Source organism: Ctenocephalides felis, unplaced genomic scaffold (genome assembly GCF_003426905.1).
Source record: "Ctenocephalides felis isolate EL2017-DRISC unplaced genomic scaffold, ASM342690v1 CF-g0.4_SCAFFOLD_01886, whole genome shotgun sequence".
NCBI classification, from domain to species: domain Eukaryota; kingdom Metazoa; phylum Arthropoda; class Insecta; order Siphonaptera; family Pulicidae; genus Ctenocephalides; species Ctenocephalides felis.
Genome location: NW_020538040.1, coordinates 97,603,390 through 97,624,022, shown reverse-complemented (window position 1 = coordinate 97,624,022; position 20,633 = coordinate 97,603,390). Strand labels below are relative to the sequence as shown.

The following is a 20,633-nucleotide window of genomic DNA, read 5'->3' as shown; positions in this document are numbered from 1 at the left end:
AGAAGACAAAGAGAGTACTGAAATAATATAAAGTATGAGTTAGCAAAAATTATCAAATTTTTAACAAGTTTTCCTTAGGTTTAATACAACAGAATACATTTCAAATATATTTTAGTCAATTGTCAGGAATTATTAATAGAGCAATATTGAATATACCCCCAGGGCCTATTATCTCGGAACAAAATCCTCATTCAGAAGGGTTACTTATGGGTCTTATGATAGTCGCAAATTCAGCGCTAGTGAGTCGATGAAAAAATATTGTCAAACGTTTTATTTTTGTTGCTAAGAAACGTCAGTGATATTTTTGTGTCAGTTGACAAAATATGTTTCTTCTATTCGTTTGTGTTTGTACACTTGTTAATAAAGATTTCATTATAAATTAATTGCTCTCAAATACATGTCAAATTCAGATACAAGTATAAGCTTCTACAAGAAAGACAAAATATCTGGAATACTTCCAGCTGCTCGAAATAGGATTACCATTATACATGGATTTGAATATACATGGAAGAAAATAAATTGCTTAAGAATGTCAAACTTTGACGAGTTGATTATTGGTTAATAAGAGATAAGAATAACAGACGATTTAATGAACTAAATATTTATATTAATAAGTTAAAAAGTGTAGAAATTATTCCAGTAGATTAGGTTTAATGTATATTTAGATTGGCAGTGTGTTTGTTGATTATATATTTCAATTTGATTGTATATTTATTATAATATAATATTATCTAGTATATTTTTGTTATTATTATATTATTACAAAACATAATACGAGTCTATAAGTTTCAAATACCCAATTAATAAAATTCAATAATTTACATTTCAAATTTTGCGCCCTCATGTCTGATTGGAGGACCCTTTAAGTATTCCTTTTGAATGTAAAAATCGGGAGAGAGAAACGTCTATATGAATACATCAGTTTCTAATATTGTCTAGGTACACCTCTATCAATAATTCAATATTTTATCAATAATGGTGCCACTAATACATTAATAAATGATTTGTGGTTTGTGGCAAGAATGCTAAATATTCTTTAAAAAATGCTCCAACTTACAAAACATATATAATGATACTTACAAATTTCAAGAGACAAGTATTTTCTCTTAAAGCTCCAACACAGCCAGCAAAGCTCACTATGAAAACTACACCACCAGCAATCACCATCACCAATGATATATTGAGCACAACATCATAAACGGTCTCAACTTTAACCCATCCGGTAGCTTGCCATTTATCCACAAAGGCATATAAGCCAACTCCTATTAGAAGGCCACCAAACAGCTAAAAGTTGAAATCAATACATTTCAGAGAATTCATTTCACCAATAAGAAATTACCAAATTTCACTAATAATTACCCAAAATATGAAATTTAACTGAAATATCATGTATTTCACACACGAACTAACGTATGTAAAATTATTTGTTCTTCTCCTGTTCATTGTGGATGGATTTAAGTGATTTTTTTATAAATTATTGAGCTGGAACAATTTGCAGAATATGCCACACCTTATACGATGCACGATATCTTCGATTAAAACATGTCTTATAGACAATTAAAATTCTTTGATCCAGTTATTAGAATAAGAAGGGAAAGATGAAATTCAAATCATGGGAATATACTACAATTAAAATTTTCACTGATTGTTAGAAATGTCATATTGTGCACAAGAATATGTGTCAAAACAATGACCCCATTTCTGTCAGATGCATCACAGTTCACTTTAATCAAAACACAAAGATAAGGAACTAGATTTTTAATACATCTTTCAAAATTTAGATGGCAACCTTCAGGAACTTTTTACCCACCGCATCTATGTCAAAGAGATACTACTTGACATTTTGCGAAGATGTTATTTATAAATTGGTTAAAATATAAAAGCCTAGAAACGGAAATAGAATAGTATCTAATCGGCATAATTCTGTTGAGGCTTAAGTTTAGTTTGATTTGAATAACACGATTATTGTAATCATTTAAACATTTTTTGTTTATTGCATTTTTACCCTTGATCAAACGTACGTGCAGATTCTTATATTCATTATGGTGACCGGGGTGAACTAAGCGCGTGCGAAAATTTATTGAAATTGTTCAGTGCACTACTTAGTAAGACAGAATTGATTTCAAAGACCAATTATACAGATAATTTTAAATATCAGGTACAAATAATAATAAATATCATTAATATAGTTGCATGAATATTTGAATGATGTATTAGAATATAATTTTTCTATCATCTAAATATTACAAATATCTTATTACTTTTTAGAAAAATGGTGGCATTTATTCAGTCTGTGGAAGAATTTGAAAAATGTTTGAGTGAGCAAGTTTCTGTGGTGTTATTTAGCGATGACTTTGCTGAGCAATGCAAAGTTATTAAAGAAGGATTAGTCGAATTATCCAAAAGAAAAGAACTGTCGAATGTGAAGTTCTTTGAACTACATGCAGAATCATTAGCAAAAATATCTTTGCAATATAAAGTAGATGCTGTACCTACCACATTAATCTTCAAAAATAAACAACAAATTGACCGAGTCGATGGTGCAAATATTGCTGAGGTTAGCACAAAGGTACTTAAGCATGGAAGTTCATTGGGGACAGGAGGAGGTGGTGAAGATGTTGAGAAAAGGCTTAAATCATTAATAAACCAACATAAAGTAATGGTGTTTATGAAAGGCGATAGGACCACACCAAGATGTGGTTTTAGCAAAACTCTAATTGGAATAATGAATGATTCAGGAGTGGAATATGGAACTTTTGATATATTAACTGATGAAGTTGTTAGACAGGAACTGAAGACTTTCTCAGACTGGCCTACATATCCTCAACTTTATGTCAATGGGGAACTTATTGGGGGCTTAGATATTGTGAAAGAGCTGGTTCAGAACAATGAATTCAAAGATGTTTTGAAAGGATAAAGCAGAATTTATAGTTATTGTTTTCTCTAGATGTACATTATACCATTTTTTTAAATAAAACAAATTCAAAAGAATGCTTGATTTTGTGTTATTGCATTTATTTACAGATGTATTTTAACTGTTATTTATAATTAAAACTTAAACATATTTCATAAACCACTTCCGATCAAAAGGTGATATCCACCTATGGCAGCCTGCCAAATTGTTTTTAATTATGTATTCTAATGTATAGGGGTTAATGTTTTCTTCTTCTATACGTTTTTCTTTCTGCTTCTCGAGCTTCAAGTATCTCTTGAGAAACAACCATGGCTTTGAATGGTAATTTCTGACAAATTTCTGTTAAGAAACGCTTAACCTATAAGCAAATAAATATTTCTATAGTTTTTTTTCATTTTATTATGGATTTATATGAAAAAATCAGAGCAACCATAATTAAAATAATGATCAATTACTCTACAAAGATGCAAGAAAGAAAAAACAATGGAGATTATAATTCTTAAATAAAAGAGTAATATAATAATGTAATTTTTAACAAATTCTAAATTAATTATACTTCCTACCTCTTCAAATTCACAATGTCCAGCCACTTCAAGAATAATTCTTCCGTGTTTAATTGGTGTCACATAGTGATCTATTGCACCTTTTCCACCACCCATTCTTTGACCTTGTCCTTTTTTAGTTACAGGTTGCCAAGGAGGGTCTACTCTCCAAATAGCAAACATTCTGTCAACATCAATTCTTCTTCCTATGCCTAACCTCATCATTTCCATATGTCCCGCCCGTAAGCGACCTCCGCTCAATGCCTAATTTAATTCCAGTTTCAGAGGGTAAAAAAACATTGGTATTATTTTTTCTCAAATTAATATTGCTTACCATAATTCCATATTGTTTATGTATAAGAGTATTATGAATTAATTCAGGTCCACGCATCAAACGTAATCGTTTTTGCATTTTCGGTGGTCGTAGACCTGGAGCATATTGAGGAACCTTTTCCAAGAACTTTAGTTTTGGCTTCTCAGGTAGTTGAATATCTGTAACATAATTAATTTAGTAATTTCGATTACAAATTTTTTGGTCACATGAAAAGCTTAACTCACGATCATATTTCACTGGGGGAGCAAAGTATTTTAATCCTGCTATTGAATTAAAATTGGGCAAATAACCTAAAAACATTAATAGGAATTATTGTTTCATTCAATGTAGAAAAGAGTTAGATCATGCAATATTTACCAATTTTAGATAAGGTTGACTTAAGCATTTTTCTAACTTTATAATATTAATAAATTAAGTAATTAAATACACATATTCTTAAAAAAGTTTGTAAGATTTTGTTAAAAACATACAATGTACAATGATCTGTCATATAATGTCATAACCTTAACCTGTCGATCAAGTTAAAAGAAAAAGAAGCGTATTCATAGACCTTATATTACATGGACTGCTAGTCGAGCGCATACAAAATAGCCAATAGTGTGTGTGTGTGTTTTGTGTGTCCCCATTTTTTCGTCCACGTTTTCGGGCGCACGGATCAACCAATTTGAATGGTTCAAAAAACATTTGATTCCTATTGATAGGGAGGTGTGCTGATTAGTTTTTGGCAAAGGCAGGTCCAGCCGTTACGGAGATACGGAGCAAAGAGTGCCGAAAATGGAAATTGAGTACCTCAAATTGAGTAGTTTGGGAGAACGGAGTATCCGATTCGAATGATCCAAAAAACATTAAATTTATAATTAATTGCTTGAAGTGATCTTAATCCTAGACAATATTAGAATACGTTGTGGTCTTAGTTTTTTGGCAAAGGCAGGTCCAGTCGTTTTGGAGATACCGAGCTAATTGTGCAAAAATGGCAGTTTTTGAGAGAGCTAAGCATCCGATTTGAATGATTCAAAAAACTTTCTGCTTTTTTTGACAAAATAATTGCTTTTAGAGAAAAAAAATGCAAATAATAAAAATTCAAATTTTTTTTTCGATTTTTTTTAAACATTTTTTTTGTATATCGAAAATAATTCAGATTTTAATTTTAATTCTGGCTAAAGTTCTAAAACTCACTTATATACTTTAAATATATAATTTTAACTTTGTAACTCAGTTTATATAATTTCTTATAAATATTAGGTAATGTTATAATATTTATAATAATCTATTTGAAAACATTTAGATCCCTCGAACATTTCGTTACGGTACGGAAAGTTTCAGCAATTTGCCTTGAGGAACGATGCCATACACAACCAGTTTCTTTCTAATTTCCCATAATAGCTCTTGTCAACTGTTCTTATTTTTTAGTGAATTTTACAACATATAAAATATTTTTTTCTAATTTCCCTTAAACACATTGTATAACTTAAATAAATAAATTGCCAATTCATTACATTCATTAGTTCAACATAAATTGTATACTATATAATATTTTCCTAACAATTTCAAACACACGGACCTTCATTTCATGTTTAAGGGATAGAGACCATTTATTAACTTTCCGTAGGGGAAGTTATAGTAATCGCAATAAAATCAAAAACGCTAATTTTTATCTATCTTTACGTTTCAAAGGTTTATGAACATTTTGGCATACCTTAGAAAAAATGGATGTATGTGTGTGTGTGTGTGCGGATACAATTTTTCGTCAACGATTTCGGGTACAAGGTTTAATCGATTTCAATTATTCAAAAAACATTCGATTTCTATTAATAAGGAGACGTGCTGATTAGTTTTTGGCACAGGCAGATCTAGCCGTTTCAAAGATACGGGGCAAAAAGTGCCAAAAACCGTAACACAGTTTTTAGGAGAACGGAGCGTCCGCTTTCAATCATTCAAAAACATTTTACTTGTATTGACAAGATGAAGAACTGATTAAATTTTTTGGGAAAGTAGGTCTAGCGGTTTCGGAAATCTAGTAAAAAAAGTAAAAAAAAATGGCATTTTTAGGTGAAAAATGATCATTAGACATATCTACATCAAATTATCAGATATTTTATGAAGATTTTAATAATGTGTAACAATTTTGTTTACATTTCTATGGGTTTCGTAACATTATTTGTCCGTTAAACAGCGACGCGGCGCTTACGCGCTTCTATATTACTTCTCTATGCTGCTATAGCCGTACGATTGCTTTGAAAAAAAGTTCATAATTTCCGAAATATTTCCAAAAAGTTTTTTTTCCAAAAAAGTAATTTTTTTTTCAAGCATTTGAAATTTCTCTTTTTATTTTTTCAAAGTTTTAAACATATTTATTCTTTTTTTTTTAAATTTAATTTTTGGTACGGATAGTTCCAGCAATTTGCCTGAAGGCACTTTCTCGGGGCACATTTACCCTCGCGACAGAGAACATCTTTTGACATTTTTTTACTTGAGAAATATATGGGGACTAGCAGTCCATGTCATATAAGGTCTATGAGCGAATTGCATCCCGTGGAATCTGATCTGACATTCATTTCACCACGTTGATCTGTTTGGTTATGTTTTTACTTGAAGACGAAACAATGTAGTTAATAAATTGTTCATTAAATATTATTATAATTTATTTAATTATTTGTTCAGAATAAAAATGGATGCCTATAAACATAAAATTTTAAGTGCCTTCAAAATTTTAGATATTTATGGATGGATGGTTAATTCGTATGTTTTGGTTCGTTACAGTTAACTTTATATTGTACTTATATCTTTGGGCAAAATGTAATCTAAAGTGATATTTTTGATTGTTTTGTGTATTTTTAATTCTACTAAAAAAATATTAAATATGCAATTATTTACATACAGGGGCGTAACTACCGCCGTATCAGCCTTATCAACTATATGGGGCCCCCGGATCAGGGAGGCAGCCAACGAGCGAAAGCAAGAATGGATAAAAACTTTAAAGCCATATAACGATTTTCAGAAAATTTGTTTTAAATAATTCCGGCATAGTTAGCATTTCTTTTTGTTATTGAAAGGTATTGAATTTTATTTTAATTTCTGTATTTAAAACAAAAGATCGCTGTTTGCAACTTTTAAGTCTAACGCTTTAGAGAATTTATATTCTGCGCAATATTTAAAGCTGATTTTTATATTTATGAACTTTGTATTTACTTATCGAAAACAAAAGAATACATGTTTCAAACTTAGTTGATAATAAAGCCTATAAGAAAGGCTATTATTAATTACTGTGGCTGCTTTTACAGCCATAAGGCATTTTAATAAGTTGATATTATTGTGAATTGTAATATGAGCAAATCTATAAAACTAATCCGGTTTAATATTTTCCATCAAAAATTTATAAAATTTTTGTATGATTGGTAAATTTTATAGTTACATTTAGATAAATATGATAAATTAAGTCATTTTTATCTGGCTCGCCAAAACAATCATGCATAGTTTGCAAATCTATTGTTGGTCCCAATTATTATTTGTATTTTATTACTGTTTTTATTTTTATAAGTAACTAAACAAATATTACCAAACCTTTTGGTATTATACGGCTAGCATGTTCAAAAAGGTCAACAGGACAAGCTTTTTTTTGTTTCAAATCAAGAGCTAATAAATGCTTCTGGAAAACTGTACACTAAATACTGTGAAGATATCCCAGGTAATCTTCATCACCAACGTGTTTAAAATTATAAATTAAAAAAAAAAATCAATTCAGTAACTCCTTTTTCCTAACGTAAAAACAGTATGGATTTTATTCTTCAGCCTTCCAGTTACAATCGCAACAGCTAAAATAAATTTTTCGAAATTAAAACTAAAACTAAACTAAAATTACCTGAGAACCTCAAGAGAAAAACGTCTATCAGATCTGTCACTATCGTTCCTGAAGGCAAAAACTTCAAAAAATCTGAAGATATTATATTTAATAAATCAGTTTTTTGAAAAAAAGATAATGAGAGTAAATATATGTTTGGAATCCTTTGTTTCAGAAAATGTACACATGAATGAGGATAAATTAATAATTCCTTAAATTTTTTAAATATTATTACTCTTTTTAAGGGGGCTTCCAAACAAGATTCGATACGGGGCCCCACCAAGGCACGCTGCGCCCCTGTTTATATAATAATATTTTGCTGCTATTCATACGCCTGGAATTAATAGTTTTGATTTGGCTTATTTTTATTGATTTAATACTAAAGTCATAATATTGTAAAAGTTAAAAATATTATATCATTTTAGGCTACATAGTTTTCTGCTGTTGACGATATCATAATTAGTAACCTCTTTTTATTTTTTAGGATGTATTTGTATGTGACCTTATGAATAAATTACCTCAATGTTGGAGGTCAAGCCTTCGTGATATTGATATTGTAGAATTAGGTGCATTTTTAGCTGGAGAACAAACAAACAGAATGTTTGCATTATCAACATTGGCATTGCGTGCATGTCTTAAGTATATAAATTTATCTCGAGTACCTGAGCATGCGCTAATCCAGAATATTCCTTTGCAACCAAATGAATCAGAATATTCATACTTGACACATCCTAAATTAAAAAATTTATTTTGTAAACATGTGAAGCAAAAGAAAAGACATGAAATAATGAAAATGGCTGAAGAGTGTTTCAAAACTTGTATTGAATTGAAATGTGAATATCTTATAGATTTTGGGTCAGGAGTGGGTCATTTAGCTCGTGTTTTAGCCTATGGTTACAATATTAATGTATTGTGTTTAGAAGCTCAAAGTGAATTAATCAATCAAGCAAAGTATGTAAATTGAATAATGACTATATTATATCATTTAAAATGTATTTTAATGAGAAGTGTGTTTTAGAAAATTAGATAAAGAAATGGAAATTACAGCATCAAAACATTTGAGTAAGTCTTTTATGGATTCTAGAAATGGATCTCCACGATATTTAAATATGACATTAGATAATAATATTGACACTGAAGAATTTTTAAAAGTATGTGGAAAATGTGTGATGAACTCTTTCTTTCAGTTATGTTAAGGAAGTTTTTTTTTTGTTTCAGAACATAAAATTGCTTTTCAATTTAAATAAAAATACTGTAAAATTTGGAATCATTGGCTTGCATCCATGTGGGGATTTGATACCAATAATGCTTCAATTGTTCGCTTTATTGCCAGAAATAAAATTTGTTAAGGCTGTTGGTTGCTGTTATATGAAATTATCAACATTTGATAGAAAGTAAGTTTATATTTTTATAAATGTTATCATTTCATTAAGGGGAGAATGCTGAGTTTTTTTCTTATAGATTTTATCTAATCGTATAAAAAACTATTTAAAAAAGAAGAACAAATATATTGGTTTTCATTATGATCCAATATTTAATTATTATTTTTCAAGATCACCTGAAAAAGCTCATGGTTATCCATTAAGTGCCTTTTTAAAGTCTATACCACACGAGTTAAGTTATTCAGCGAGAGAAGTTGCTTGTCATGCTATAGAAACCTATTGCCAAAGGTTGAAGAAAGGTTTATACAGTGATTTGCAGGTAACTAAACTATGAGCATTTATGTACAAAATATATTTCTAAGAGATCTTGATGGTTTTACATCATTTCTATAATAATAACAGAAGAGGTTTTAAATGTTTATTTTATTATTGGTTTTCTATTTTAAAGGTTCACTCATATAGAGCTGCACTAGAGGAACTTGTCATAAAATACTGGCCTCACCTTAAGCATTCTGGAATGAGAAGTATTAAACATAGTAATCAGCTTTCATTTAAAACGTTGGTGAATTATTGAACACCGTTTTTTATTTACCTAGTTAACTATTATATGTTGAGAAAAACTTATATTGAATTATAAATTTAAAGATATAATTTACCCCTAAAATTAAGGTAACCATATTTTATTAAGTCAAAACCGGGACGGAAATTTTTAGTGAGACGGTGGGGTGGGGCATGCTAAATAACTTGAATATAATTTTAAAATAATAAATATACTATATAAGGATATAATAAAAAAGGTTCTTTTTCTAATGAGTAAATTTGTTTTTAAATCAGAATTCTGGTCTTTTTTTTACCTAAACATTTATATCTTATGTTTTTTAATCCATATGTTTGTTTTGCTTCTGGGCCTTGTATAAAATTCTGTTCAGTCTCTTTATAATGAACTTGAAAAAATTAACGCTGGTGCCAGGTAGTCAAAAAGTTGTTTTTCATAAATTTTTCTAATTTTCGTGAACTTGAAAATAAAAGTTAGAATTTATTAATGTGAGTGTCTGTTTTATCCCGCCTTTGAAAATTTGTATTTGGCAATTTTGTCATTCATATCATGTTGTTTTGTAGATATTTGTTGGGTAGTCATAATTTTGTTATCAAGTAATTGCATAGATTCAATATAAGCCTGTACTTCTCCAAAACCCAGAACAATTATTGCTTTTAGAAAAACCCGGGATACAAGTTGAAAATCTGGGACTGTCTCAGCCAAACCGGCACATATGGTCACCTTACTAAAATGCTGTCGTAAACTGTAGTTAATTCAATTCTTTTTTATAGATAATTTATTATAGTACCTGATTATTAATATTATATTAGCTTATATCTTAAACACGATTTCTTGTATAAATATTCAGTATCTTGTAATAACATTTTTTCAAATGTTTTTATTATAGCTAAGAAAATGTTTGTCATTATGTTGAATTATTTTTATTTATTATACAGGTACTGTGAAGTGGCCACTTCAAGATTAGGAATAGCAATACCAGACGAAGATATCAATTCTGAAAGTACTTTAAAAAATCTGTCAGAATGGAAGGATGTTGTAAGATTCTACTCTTTGAGACTCCTTTTGGCGCCACTAGTGGAGACTATTATATTGTTAGATAGACTGATTTTTCTTGAGGAACTGGGTAAATATAATTATAATATTTTTATATAGGATTACTAAAATACTTATTATGTACATATTTATATATTTCAGGTACAATTTCTGATATAATACCAGTATTTGACCCAATTTTATCACCGAGAAATCAAATCTTAACTGCCATTAAACCATAAAAGTAAGTTAGATACTTTTAATAACTTAATTTGATATAATAAAATTATATCTGACTTTGAATCTAAAATATTTTGAGGTCAATTTTAGTGTCTACATGTATACAAGGATAAATTTATGTATTTATTTATTCAATTAATATAAATTATTAATTAAGTAATTATCATTACATATTTATCTGTATTGTAGTGTACATGGTTATTTGTTTTTTCTTTTACAATGTGATAAATAACACCATGTAAATTTGAAACTTAAACCTCAAAATAAATGACTAATGAAATTTTATTCTGGAATTATGTTGTAATAGCATAGTGCCTTAATATTTCTTCATATTTATTTATATATATATATATATATATATATATATATATATATATATATATATATATAAAGTAAATGATTAGCATTGTAATGAATACTGTATATTTTTCACATGATGTAAATAATATTTATGGAACTATATCTAAAATTAATTCAAATGTTCTGTCTTTATAAATCGTATAGTACATTTTATATCAAACCAGTTTTTAATATGAAATACAATTATTATTTTGAATCCAAAACACTGAATGCGAGTTATTGACATCAAAGTTTTAATTATTCCATTTAAGGTGTTATGTACTTAATTTAATTCATAATAATTATTTTCTTATGTGTCTCATAAATATTTGAAGGTGATTAAAACAAATTTATATTTTGATCCTATGTTATTTTTATAATAAAATCTTTGATACATACTTTACAACATATTATGAACAATTATACAAAAATTTATTTTGCAATGCGATGTCATAATAATAATCTAATATATTAATAAATTTAAAAGGAAGTACTCAATTATGAAGACTTCATTTAATTTAAGCTCGTTGGTTACTTCTTTATGTACACTGAAAAATCTTACAAGATTTATTTACATATGTTGAATTGTTATATAATTATTTTTTTGGCTGGATCCTAAGACATATATTTTGTCTTTATGATAAATATTTTTCAGCAACGCACAGAAATATTCCAAGTTTATAAAAATATATTTAATATATAGACATATTGATTCAGAGCAATGTTTTTAAAGAAAGGACAAATCAATATCTAATTTTGTGAATTTACATAACATGACTTAATTTCACATATTGTTGAATACAAATTTGTTTAAATTTTTTCATAGCATATTATGTAATATATATGTACATCCATAATGACAGTTAAATTATAAATTGATGAAGATAATAATTTAATTTTTTTTTTTACAAAAACTATAGATTCAGAAAGTGTAAACTTTAGAGACGAATAATTTAAATCGTTATATTTGATTGTGAATGAAATTAACCAGTTTAATTTTTAAGATATTTGACCATTATAAATTTTGGATCAACATATTTTAATTTAGAAGTCGTATGAAATTTTTTCCATTAGTATAGTCTACGGCTCTATTTCACGAACAACTCTTACAGTTTATTCATGTATTGAATTGAATTGAGATTTCTTCAGTATTGATATTATAAGTAACACAATGTCCTACTCAATACATAAACAACTTTGTTTGGTCTTTCAGTTTCTTATACAGACATTTCCCAGGCATAGTAAAAAATGGAAGCAAAATGTTCATTGATTGTAATCTCCTTGATCTGGAACATAAATCTAAACTACTGAAAAATTGTGACAAGATTAATTCAGCAAGTCAAAACTAGCTGTTGGCATGATATAAATAAATCAATAAAAATTCATTAATTACTTATTGTTATTGAAAGTAAAATCTTAAAGATACTCTTGTTCAGTAGTTTAGGCACATAATTGAAAAGAATTGGTAAGAGTTTTTATTTGGCTTTATAAAATGTAAAATATGTATTAAGCAATTAAGCAAATTGGGGGGCAGCTAGCATGCTAGTAGCTGAATTTGCTTCGTCATCACTTTCCTCCGTGTTCACTTTTTCGAATCCGTTGCGCGATCGTGAACGCCTTTCGATCAGATGGCTGAACTTGACTGCGGCACTCGAATTGGTGGGCAAATCCCACACGCGTCGTCGGTTGCGACGACCTGCTCAAATAAATTTTTCAAATGTATATTTGAAATTGAATAATTATATTGAAAGCATGAAATACTTTCTATATAATATATACGTCTTGATTGACAAAAATAAATTATAACAAAAAAATGAAATACTTTTAAAGTTTTTGGCTTATTGTCGGCTAATTGTCAGTTCTCCTTGCTACCTATACTTCCTGTAGGGCAAGTTATAGTAATCGTAAAAAAATCGAAAATGAAAATTTTTGTATATCTTTACGTTTCAGAGGTTTCTGCACATTTTGGCATACCTTAGAAAAAAATGATGTATGTGTGTGCGGATACAAATTTTCGTCGACGATTTCGGGAACACGGTTCAACCGATTTAAATTATTCAAAAAACATTCGATTCCTATTAATAAGGAGACGTGCTGATTAGTTTTTGGCATAGGCAGGTCTAGCTGTTTCGAAGATACGGGGCAAAAAGTGCCAAAAACGGTAACTCAGTTTTTAAGAGAACGGAGCGTCCGATTTTAATAATTCAAAAAAACATTTTACTTGTATTGACTAGATTAAATTTTTGGGAAGGCAGGTCTAGCAGTTTCGGAATTCTAGTAAAAAATGTAAAAAAATGCCATTTTGAGGTAAAAAATGATCAGTAAATCGAACATAACTATTCTACAAAGGTTCCAAAGTAAAATTTGAAAGAAATCGTGAACGCTGCAAAATACGTTCCCAATTGGTTGATACATCAAGATCTCAGAATTCGAACTATAGAAGAAGAAATTAGTCTTTACTGCACCAGATACAAAACTCGTCTAAGTCGTCATCTAAACGTATTAGCGTTAGATCTGCTCAAGCCTTTACCACCCAAGCGTCTCAAAAAAGAATCTGCAATGATTTACTACAAAATATAACATAACATCTATGAAGGCGCTATCGCAGGATAGCGATCCTTATCACGCAGTAAAATAATATATAACTCTAACAAATGTAGCTGAATGTACTTTGTATAGCTTGCTATGAAAAATAATTAAAAAAAAAGATCATTAGACATATGCACATCAAATTATCAGATATTTTATGGAGATTTTAATAATGTGTATCAATTTTGTTTACATTTCTATGGGATTCGTAACATCGTTTGTCCGTTAGACGGCGACGCGACGCTTACGCGCTTTGATATTACCTCTCTATACAGCTAAAGCAGTGCGATTGCTTTGAAAAAAAAATTCAAAATATTGTAAACAAAAAAAAACATTTTTTTTCAAAAGTTTTTTTCCCAAAAAAGTTTTTTTTTTTCAAAAATCTAATTTTTTCAAATTTAAAATATATTTAATCTTTTTTTAAAAATTCAATTTTTGGTACGGTAAGTTCCTGCAATATGCCTTAAGGCACAATGCCATACACCACTATTTTGTCTCTTTTCTCGAAACACTAATTTCATAATCTACTATGTATGAGAGAAAAAGAAATGTTCAGAATCTATTGAATTAATTTATAGTCTTTGTAACAAACTTAAGTAACAAATTAAGTTAATTAATTAACTAATATTTCACGATCGGACACGCTCTTAGCGCTCCGTCTGATAAACTGGCGAAGAGCAATGCCGCATTTGTGTCCTTTGATTCGATTTAGAAATCGAATGACTCGTATGAGTCGTATTAGGTCGAATGATTTGGTTAAATTGTATAAGTTGGATTCGGTTAATTTTTACTTGCATCAGATTTTTTGTTTTAATTTTGTATTTAATTTTTATTTTCAAATAAAAAAAGAGATAATTAAAAAATGTTAATTTACACATTATGTCCCGTCAGACAAATTGTCTGGTGTAAGAGATCAAAGTAAATATTTTTCGACTTGATACAAATCAATTCGAAACGAGTAAAATTGTTTCAAAACAGATTGAAATCAGGTTGTTAAGGGCTTGATTCGAATTGGCACATCACTAATATTCATTTGCAATATTCTTATAGACTTTTAAGTAAGTCTCAACTCAATATAAATAAGACCAAAACAAAATAAAAACAAATATAATAAATAAAATAATATATTTCATGTATCACAACTTACAAATAAAAAATAATATATATAAAATAAATAAAAAAATCAAACAAATAAGTTTAAACAAAACATTACAATAAAAATCAATATAAAAATTACACATTATTTTAAATTCTGTTAAGTAATAGTCGTAATAAGTACCACTGGTTTTTTAAAATAACATACATAATAACAAATATTAATGCTAATAATAAATGTAGCAATAAAAAACTAGATTCAGGTGATGTAAACATAAATTGTATCTGCATAGAATTGCATAAGTCATTGGAATTAAATAAATACTTAATTCTAATCACAGCACTATTTTGAAGTTAATGGAATTGTATTATTAAAGTTTTTAAGTTCATAATGAAAATTATTTTATTCTACTTTCACTCGTCATCAACTGTAGTCATGAGCTTAGAATATTCAGCAACATTATCAATATTATGCCTACCTCGTTTTAAGTGTCGGGATATCAATGCCGCAATGCCAAGCAGAATAGCTGTTAAAATGATTAGTACTGTAACAATTATCAAAAATGTTGCTGTTGGACCTTTGTTTATAGCTGTATCAGAGAAGCTAATTGCAGAGATAACTGATGATTGTTTATCTACAAAGAATTATTAGGCAATTCAGTTTTTTATTTAAACAAAGTAAATTTCTATATATAAGTGCAATACTAACCAACAGTTGCAGTCGGTTTTGCAGATTCTATTGTCTGCAGTTGGAAGTTAGTTGGAACAGAAGCATTAGGCAAAGTATTATCTTCAAACTTATGAATGACGTAAGGATCAATTTCTACTACATAAGCCTGTTTTCCATCACTATAAATAGACATAAAAAAGCTGTACAAATGACTCTACTAAAAATTATAGCTTGGTTGTAATATATAGAAATCAAAATAGAGAAGATGTCATTTTGTTTTAGCAAATGTTATTTCTATTTTAACTTTGAATGGTAATTATCATCATAACATTTATTCAAAACTAATCAATATAGATTAATCTAATAAAAAAATAACTCTTACAAATAATGGAAATATGATAAATATAAACCTGTTATTTATTACCTTGAAACCGCTATATCGTGTGGATTTTGAAAGTCCTTACTACCAGCACGGAATTGCGATACAATTTTGCCAGATGTCATGTTTATCACAAATCCTCGAACAGAATTATAGTATGGCATCCAATTTGGCCCATTAACAACATACAATTGGCCTCCTGAATAATTTATTTGGTTACTCCTAATAAAATAAGATGGAATATTTTATTTACCATTAACAGAGGAATATGCCACACTAAAAATTCTTTGTCCAATAATTGGATGTTGAAACTTCTCAATGTAGCTACCATTGATTGCATTAAAGCATTGAACGCGACCATTTTCACGATCAGCAACACAAAGCATATCTTTATCTTCAGCTAACGCTAAAGCATGTGGAATTCTAAAATTATAAGGTGGTGGCTTTCTATCATCTGAAATTTATTTAATGTATATGAGCTTGGAAAGAATAATTTTAGCACTACAAACATTGTATGGAAATATGTCATTTTGAGCAACAACAGTTTTAATTTGATAACAAAAATATTAATAATAGAATACAATAATTAATTATTTCTCATTTGTTTTTACCGTTTCTGGTAGATTTTCCCCAGCTAGTTAGATATTCCCCATTCATAGAGAATTTCATAATTCTCGAATTACAATATCCATCAGCCACAAAAAAGTCACCAGATCTCATCACTGCGACAGATGTAGGTTTACAAAATCTGTCCAGAGAATTTCCAGGAAGAAATTTTTTTCCCAAGGTGAGGGATGGTTTTGTAGAGGTAGAAGCATTGAATGAAAATTTCATTACTTGATGTAAGGCGACATCAGTTATCCAAATGTTGTTGAAGTAGTCTACTGTTAAACCATGTGGCATATAAAACCTGTAATTAAACATAAAAAACACATTTACCAAAATATATATCGTCTGCATTATAATATAATCCTGATTTGACTATAATTCTTTTATAATCTGATTTGGTTATAAATCACATTTTTTTTCAGTCATAATAATTATACATTGATGCACTATCAGCTTTTATAATATAAATACACCTAAGTCTGTTTTACACGGAGATTGGTTCCAGAAGAAATCGTGTAAAAAAAAAACGTGTAAAAAAAGACATTGATCTTATACAAAAATGGGTGATTTGTCCTACTCTCTAAAACCTATTAAAATTAGTGAAAAACAAGAATTTTCAAGAACAAGAATTCATGTTCATTTTAATAATAATTCCCCTAAATTAGTGCTATTCACATTTGCTTTGACCAGTAAAAATTGTACGCACCATAGGAGAATTTACTTAAATCTTTAAGCTAGTGTTCGCAAACTATCGACACTATCGATGGTTTCAAACTTTTTTCTTTCATAAATACTTTTTGTGATATGAACATTATTCGCAAAAATTAAATTTGACAAAAAAATTTAAGTACATAAAATTTCAAATCGTGCTAAATGGAATAAAGTCGTGCAAAAAAATTAAAAATATTCAATTTTCAACCGGGTTATATCAAAACCGTGTACAAAAAGACTGTGTAAAAACAGACTTAGGTGTACTTGTAATTGTTTGTGATAGATGAAAACTTATATTCAGTATAATATGTCGATTTCAATTAAACATATTAATTATCATTATTACATATGAGATCCCCATTCATAGGAAACATCCCCGGTCGTTGAATTGAGAACAAGAATTGTGTTTTCAGGTATAGGTCCTAAATTCTGCTGTAGAAATATTTCATCTTTATTAAATGATTCTGCATCCCATTTTCGACTTCCTCTATGAAATAAGACCACATTTCCAAACGAATCCAAACTAACTGCTGATACTTGTCCTAATGAATCTGAAATCTTCGGCCATGAAGGAACATATGTGGGTGCTGCATGGATAGAAATGAAGGATTAATATTGATAAATATGATTATAATATTATACCACAAACCTCTTACAAAAATTAAGACTAGATAAAGTATTTTCTACATCAACAAGCTGTTGAACTGGCGCGTCATACATATGCGGGGAAGCTTGCCATCCTGGGTATACTTTCTTCTTCTGAATAATCTCCTCCAGAAAAACTGTCACAAGACGCAACACGTAACTAGAAGGAAAACATTATGAGTAAAATAAAGTCGTAATCTTGTGGTTAGGTGGAAACATAAATACTTACTACGTAAAAAACTGTTGTAAGCCATGTATATAAAATGTGCGTGAATTTTCTATCGAAAAAATTCATGGTAATCTCTAACCTATATTATATGTTATATACTTATAAATTAGAACTTTTTTTACGATAACATGAGTGTTTAGCTACTTTTCTCAAACAATTGAAAAACCATGTTTACTCAAATGTTTCTATAAACCTAAAATCATTAAACAGATTTCTTCTTTCGTTCACGGCAACAACTACCTGTATGCTTTTGCCAATTGTCAAACTGCGTGTCATTACAAGTATCAAATGACAAATATGACAACTTGACCGACTGTCAATAATATTGTTACTGGAACCTAATAAGAATGCGTTTTTAATTGGACCAGTGCAGTTTGGAAAGACTCCTGATTTTTAAATCGTGATCGTGATTTTCTTCAATATTATTTTTATAATATAATGTGGTAGAAGTTATTAAAATATGTGATCAATAAACATGATTTTTGTTTTGTGAGAAATGCATTTCCTAGGAGTACGTCAAATTTATTATGTACAATAGGATTTTATAGTTTGCATACAGTGACATTATGGACAATTTACTCAATTGCAGGTTTGTAAGCATGACTTTGTAAAATATGTATCAAAATCTTCCCATAAGACCCAAGGTCGTTATAGGGCCAGTGTTGAAGGCTAGGTTTGTGATATCAGATTCATGTAGTACTAGTATTACACATTCCTAACAACATTTGAAATATGTTTTTGAAGTTTCTCATGAAGTAATTTGTAACAAACATATACAAGATGTTAATTGTAGCATTGGAGCGCGCAATTCTTAGTAGCTCGTGTACTATCACGTGACACACAACGTGCACACTCTTATGTGACAGATATCTGACAGATGATCTGCATCATCGTGTTTTGTAAATATATGATATTGTAATTATACTATTTATCACCATATCGTTAATTATTGCAAATATACAAGTTATATAATAGTTTCTATAAAATAAATTACTAATAAATACATATATCAATTACAATTAGAACGGTGCCGTTTTCAATTTTTTGAGCTACTGCAAGCAATAGTTTTAAGTGTTTTCGTGCGTTTATGATACGATTATATAGGGATTTATTATGTGATAACTTAATATCAATCTAATTGTTTAATGGTAAATATAAAAGACAAATATTGGCATATTAGCTCAGCTTGTAAATATATCATCATTGTCACTTTTAGCTACAGACTAACAAAACAGTAGTTTTTTAAGTGGCTTATGAGATTTTTATAATTTTACTAACATTTTTATGATTCATTCACATTAGACTATTTGGAAAACTCAATTAAGAAATTTAAATGAATCTGTTTTCTTGTGCATATATACAGGGTGTCCGAGAACTTAACGAACCGAGGTGTTAGCATTGACCTTAACTGCCCTGAAAAAAATTCAAAACTAGTGGGGCGCATGGCATCGTGCTTAGGGCGAATTGTTGGAACTTTCCGTACCAAAAATTATTATTTTTTAAAAACGATCAACATTTTTAAAAAAATTTACTTAAAAAAAAAAAAATTTGAGAAACAAAAAATTACTTCTTTTGAAAAAATTTTTTTTGAAAAAAAATGTGTTTTTTTATTTTAACATATTTTGAAAATTCTGAACTTTTTTTCAAAGCCATCGTACTGCTTTAACTGCATAGAGACGAAATGTCAAAGCGCGTAAGCGCCGCGGCAGCGTCTAACGGATGAGCATTGGTACGGAACTCATAGGAATGTAAACAAAATTATACTTACTACTAAAATCTCTATAAAATATCTGCTAATTTGATGTGCATATGTCTAATGATCATTTTTGACCGCCAAATGGCATTTTTTTACTTTTCTCATTAGATTTCCGAAACCGCTAGATCTGCCTTCATGAAAATTTGATCAATTCTTCATCTCACAAGTAAAATCTTTTTTGAATTATTAAAATCGGACGCTCCGTTCTCTTAAAAACTGAGTTTTTGGCACCTTTTGCCCCGTATCTTTGGAACGGCTAGACCTGCCTCCGCCAAAAACTAATCAGCACGTCTCCTTATCAATACGATCGAATGTTTTTTGAGTTATTCAAATTGGTTGATCGGTGTTCCCGAAATCGTCGACGAAAATTTGTATCCGCAACACACATACACCACCCACACATACACACATGCATCCATGTTTCTAAGGTATGCCAAAATATTCAGAAACCTTTGAACGTAAAGATATATAAAAATTTAGATTTTCGATTTTTTGCGATTACTATAACTTGCCCTACGGGAGTTACAAAATTATTTCACGTTTTTTGCAAATTATGAGCTTTTAAGTGCAGCTTAGAGCTTGGTGAAATTATGGTCATTATGACCAAATATTTCGACCACGTTTTAGCCCAAAATTCAGAATCGATTTTAAAAATTCAAAGGCCATTTGAAAGATATTGGTTGGAATGTACTGATCTGTTTTTGTTGAAGATAGGCTGGACTATTTTTTCTGTAATTAACTGTTAAAACAATTTTTTCGACGATTTTCAT

At 29.1% G+C, this 20,633-nt stretch overlaps 5 protein-coding genes and 1 pseudogene across 7 annotated transcripts in view; 2 read left to right on the top strand and 4 right to left on the bottom strand.

Annotated features, from left to right (window-relative positions):
* LOC113375568 (protein Star) overlaps positions 1-20,633 on the bottom strand; it is a 77,875-nt gene that overhangs the window by 47,358 nt on the left and 9,884 nt on the right. The window lies entirely within an intron of this gene.
* Positions 6-1,688, bottom strand: LOC113375567 (tetraspanin-5-like; the record flags this gene model as incomplete). The annotated part of the gene is made up of 3 exons (XM_026615499.1): positions 1,360-1,688; positions 1,081-1,284; positions 6-17 (listed from the first exon to the last, which is right to left on the bottom strand). Coding segments are annotated over exons 1-3 (300 nt in total), but the record flags the coding sequence as incomplete, so codon positions are not given.
* Positions 1,985-2,948, top strand: LOC113377028 (annotated as a pseudogene).
* On the bottom strand, positions 2,986-4,274 carry LOC113377027 (39S ribosomal protein L16, mitochondrial-like). The gene is given in 6 exon segments (XM_026617190.1): positions 2,986-3,187; positions 3,189-3,272; positions 3,478-3,720; positions 3,791-3,948; positions 4,015-4,080; positions 4,148-4,274. Coding segments are annotated over 6 exon segments (711 nt in total). The 5' UTR covers positions 4,176-4,274; the 3' UTR covers positions 2,986-3,055.
* Positions 6,378-10,945, top strand: LOC113377025 (protein RRNAD1-like). Of its 3 annotated transcripts, XM_026617187.1 has the most exons (8): positions 6,378-6,539; positions 8,113-8,579; positions 8,647-8,779; positions 8,847-9,022; positions 9,182-9,329; positions 9,459-9,568; positions 10,505-10,692; positions 10,764-10,945. In XM_026617187.1, the coding sequence occupies exons 1-8, from the start codon at positions 6,459-6,461 to the stop codon at positions 10,841-10,843; spliced, it is 1,383 nt and encodes a 460-aa protein (XP_026472972.1). In that variant the 5' UTR covers positions 6,378-6,458; the 3' UTR covers positions 10,844-10,945. The 3 variants fall into 3 exon arrangements, with proteins under 3 accessions (XP_026472972.1, XP_026472974.1, XP_026472973.1); XM_026617189.1 differs by lacking the exon at positions 10,764-10,945 and having other exon boundaries at positions 9,459-9,534; positions 10,505-10,683; XM_026617188.1 differs by lacking the exon at positions 10,764-10,945 and having other exon boundaries at positions 9,459-9,546; positions 10,505-10,683.
* LOC113375565 (peptidyl-alpha-hydroxyglycine alpha-amidating lyase 1-like) lies at positions 12,695-18,672 on the bottom strand. The gene is made up of 9 exons (XM_026615498.1): positions 18,665-18,672; positions 17,890-18,038; positions 17,580-17,820; positions 16,525-16,823; positions 16,167-16,367; positions 15,959-16,112; positions 15,574-15,713; positions 15,344-15,499; positions 12,695-12,876 (listed from the first exon to the last, which is right to left on the bottom strand). Exons 1-9 carry the CDS (start codon positions 18,670-18,672, stop codon positions 12,695-12,697), a joined length of 1,530 nt encoding a protein of 509 aa, XP_026471283.1.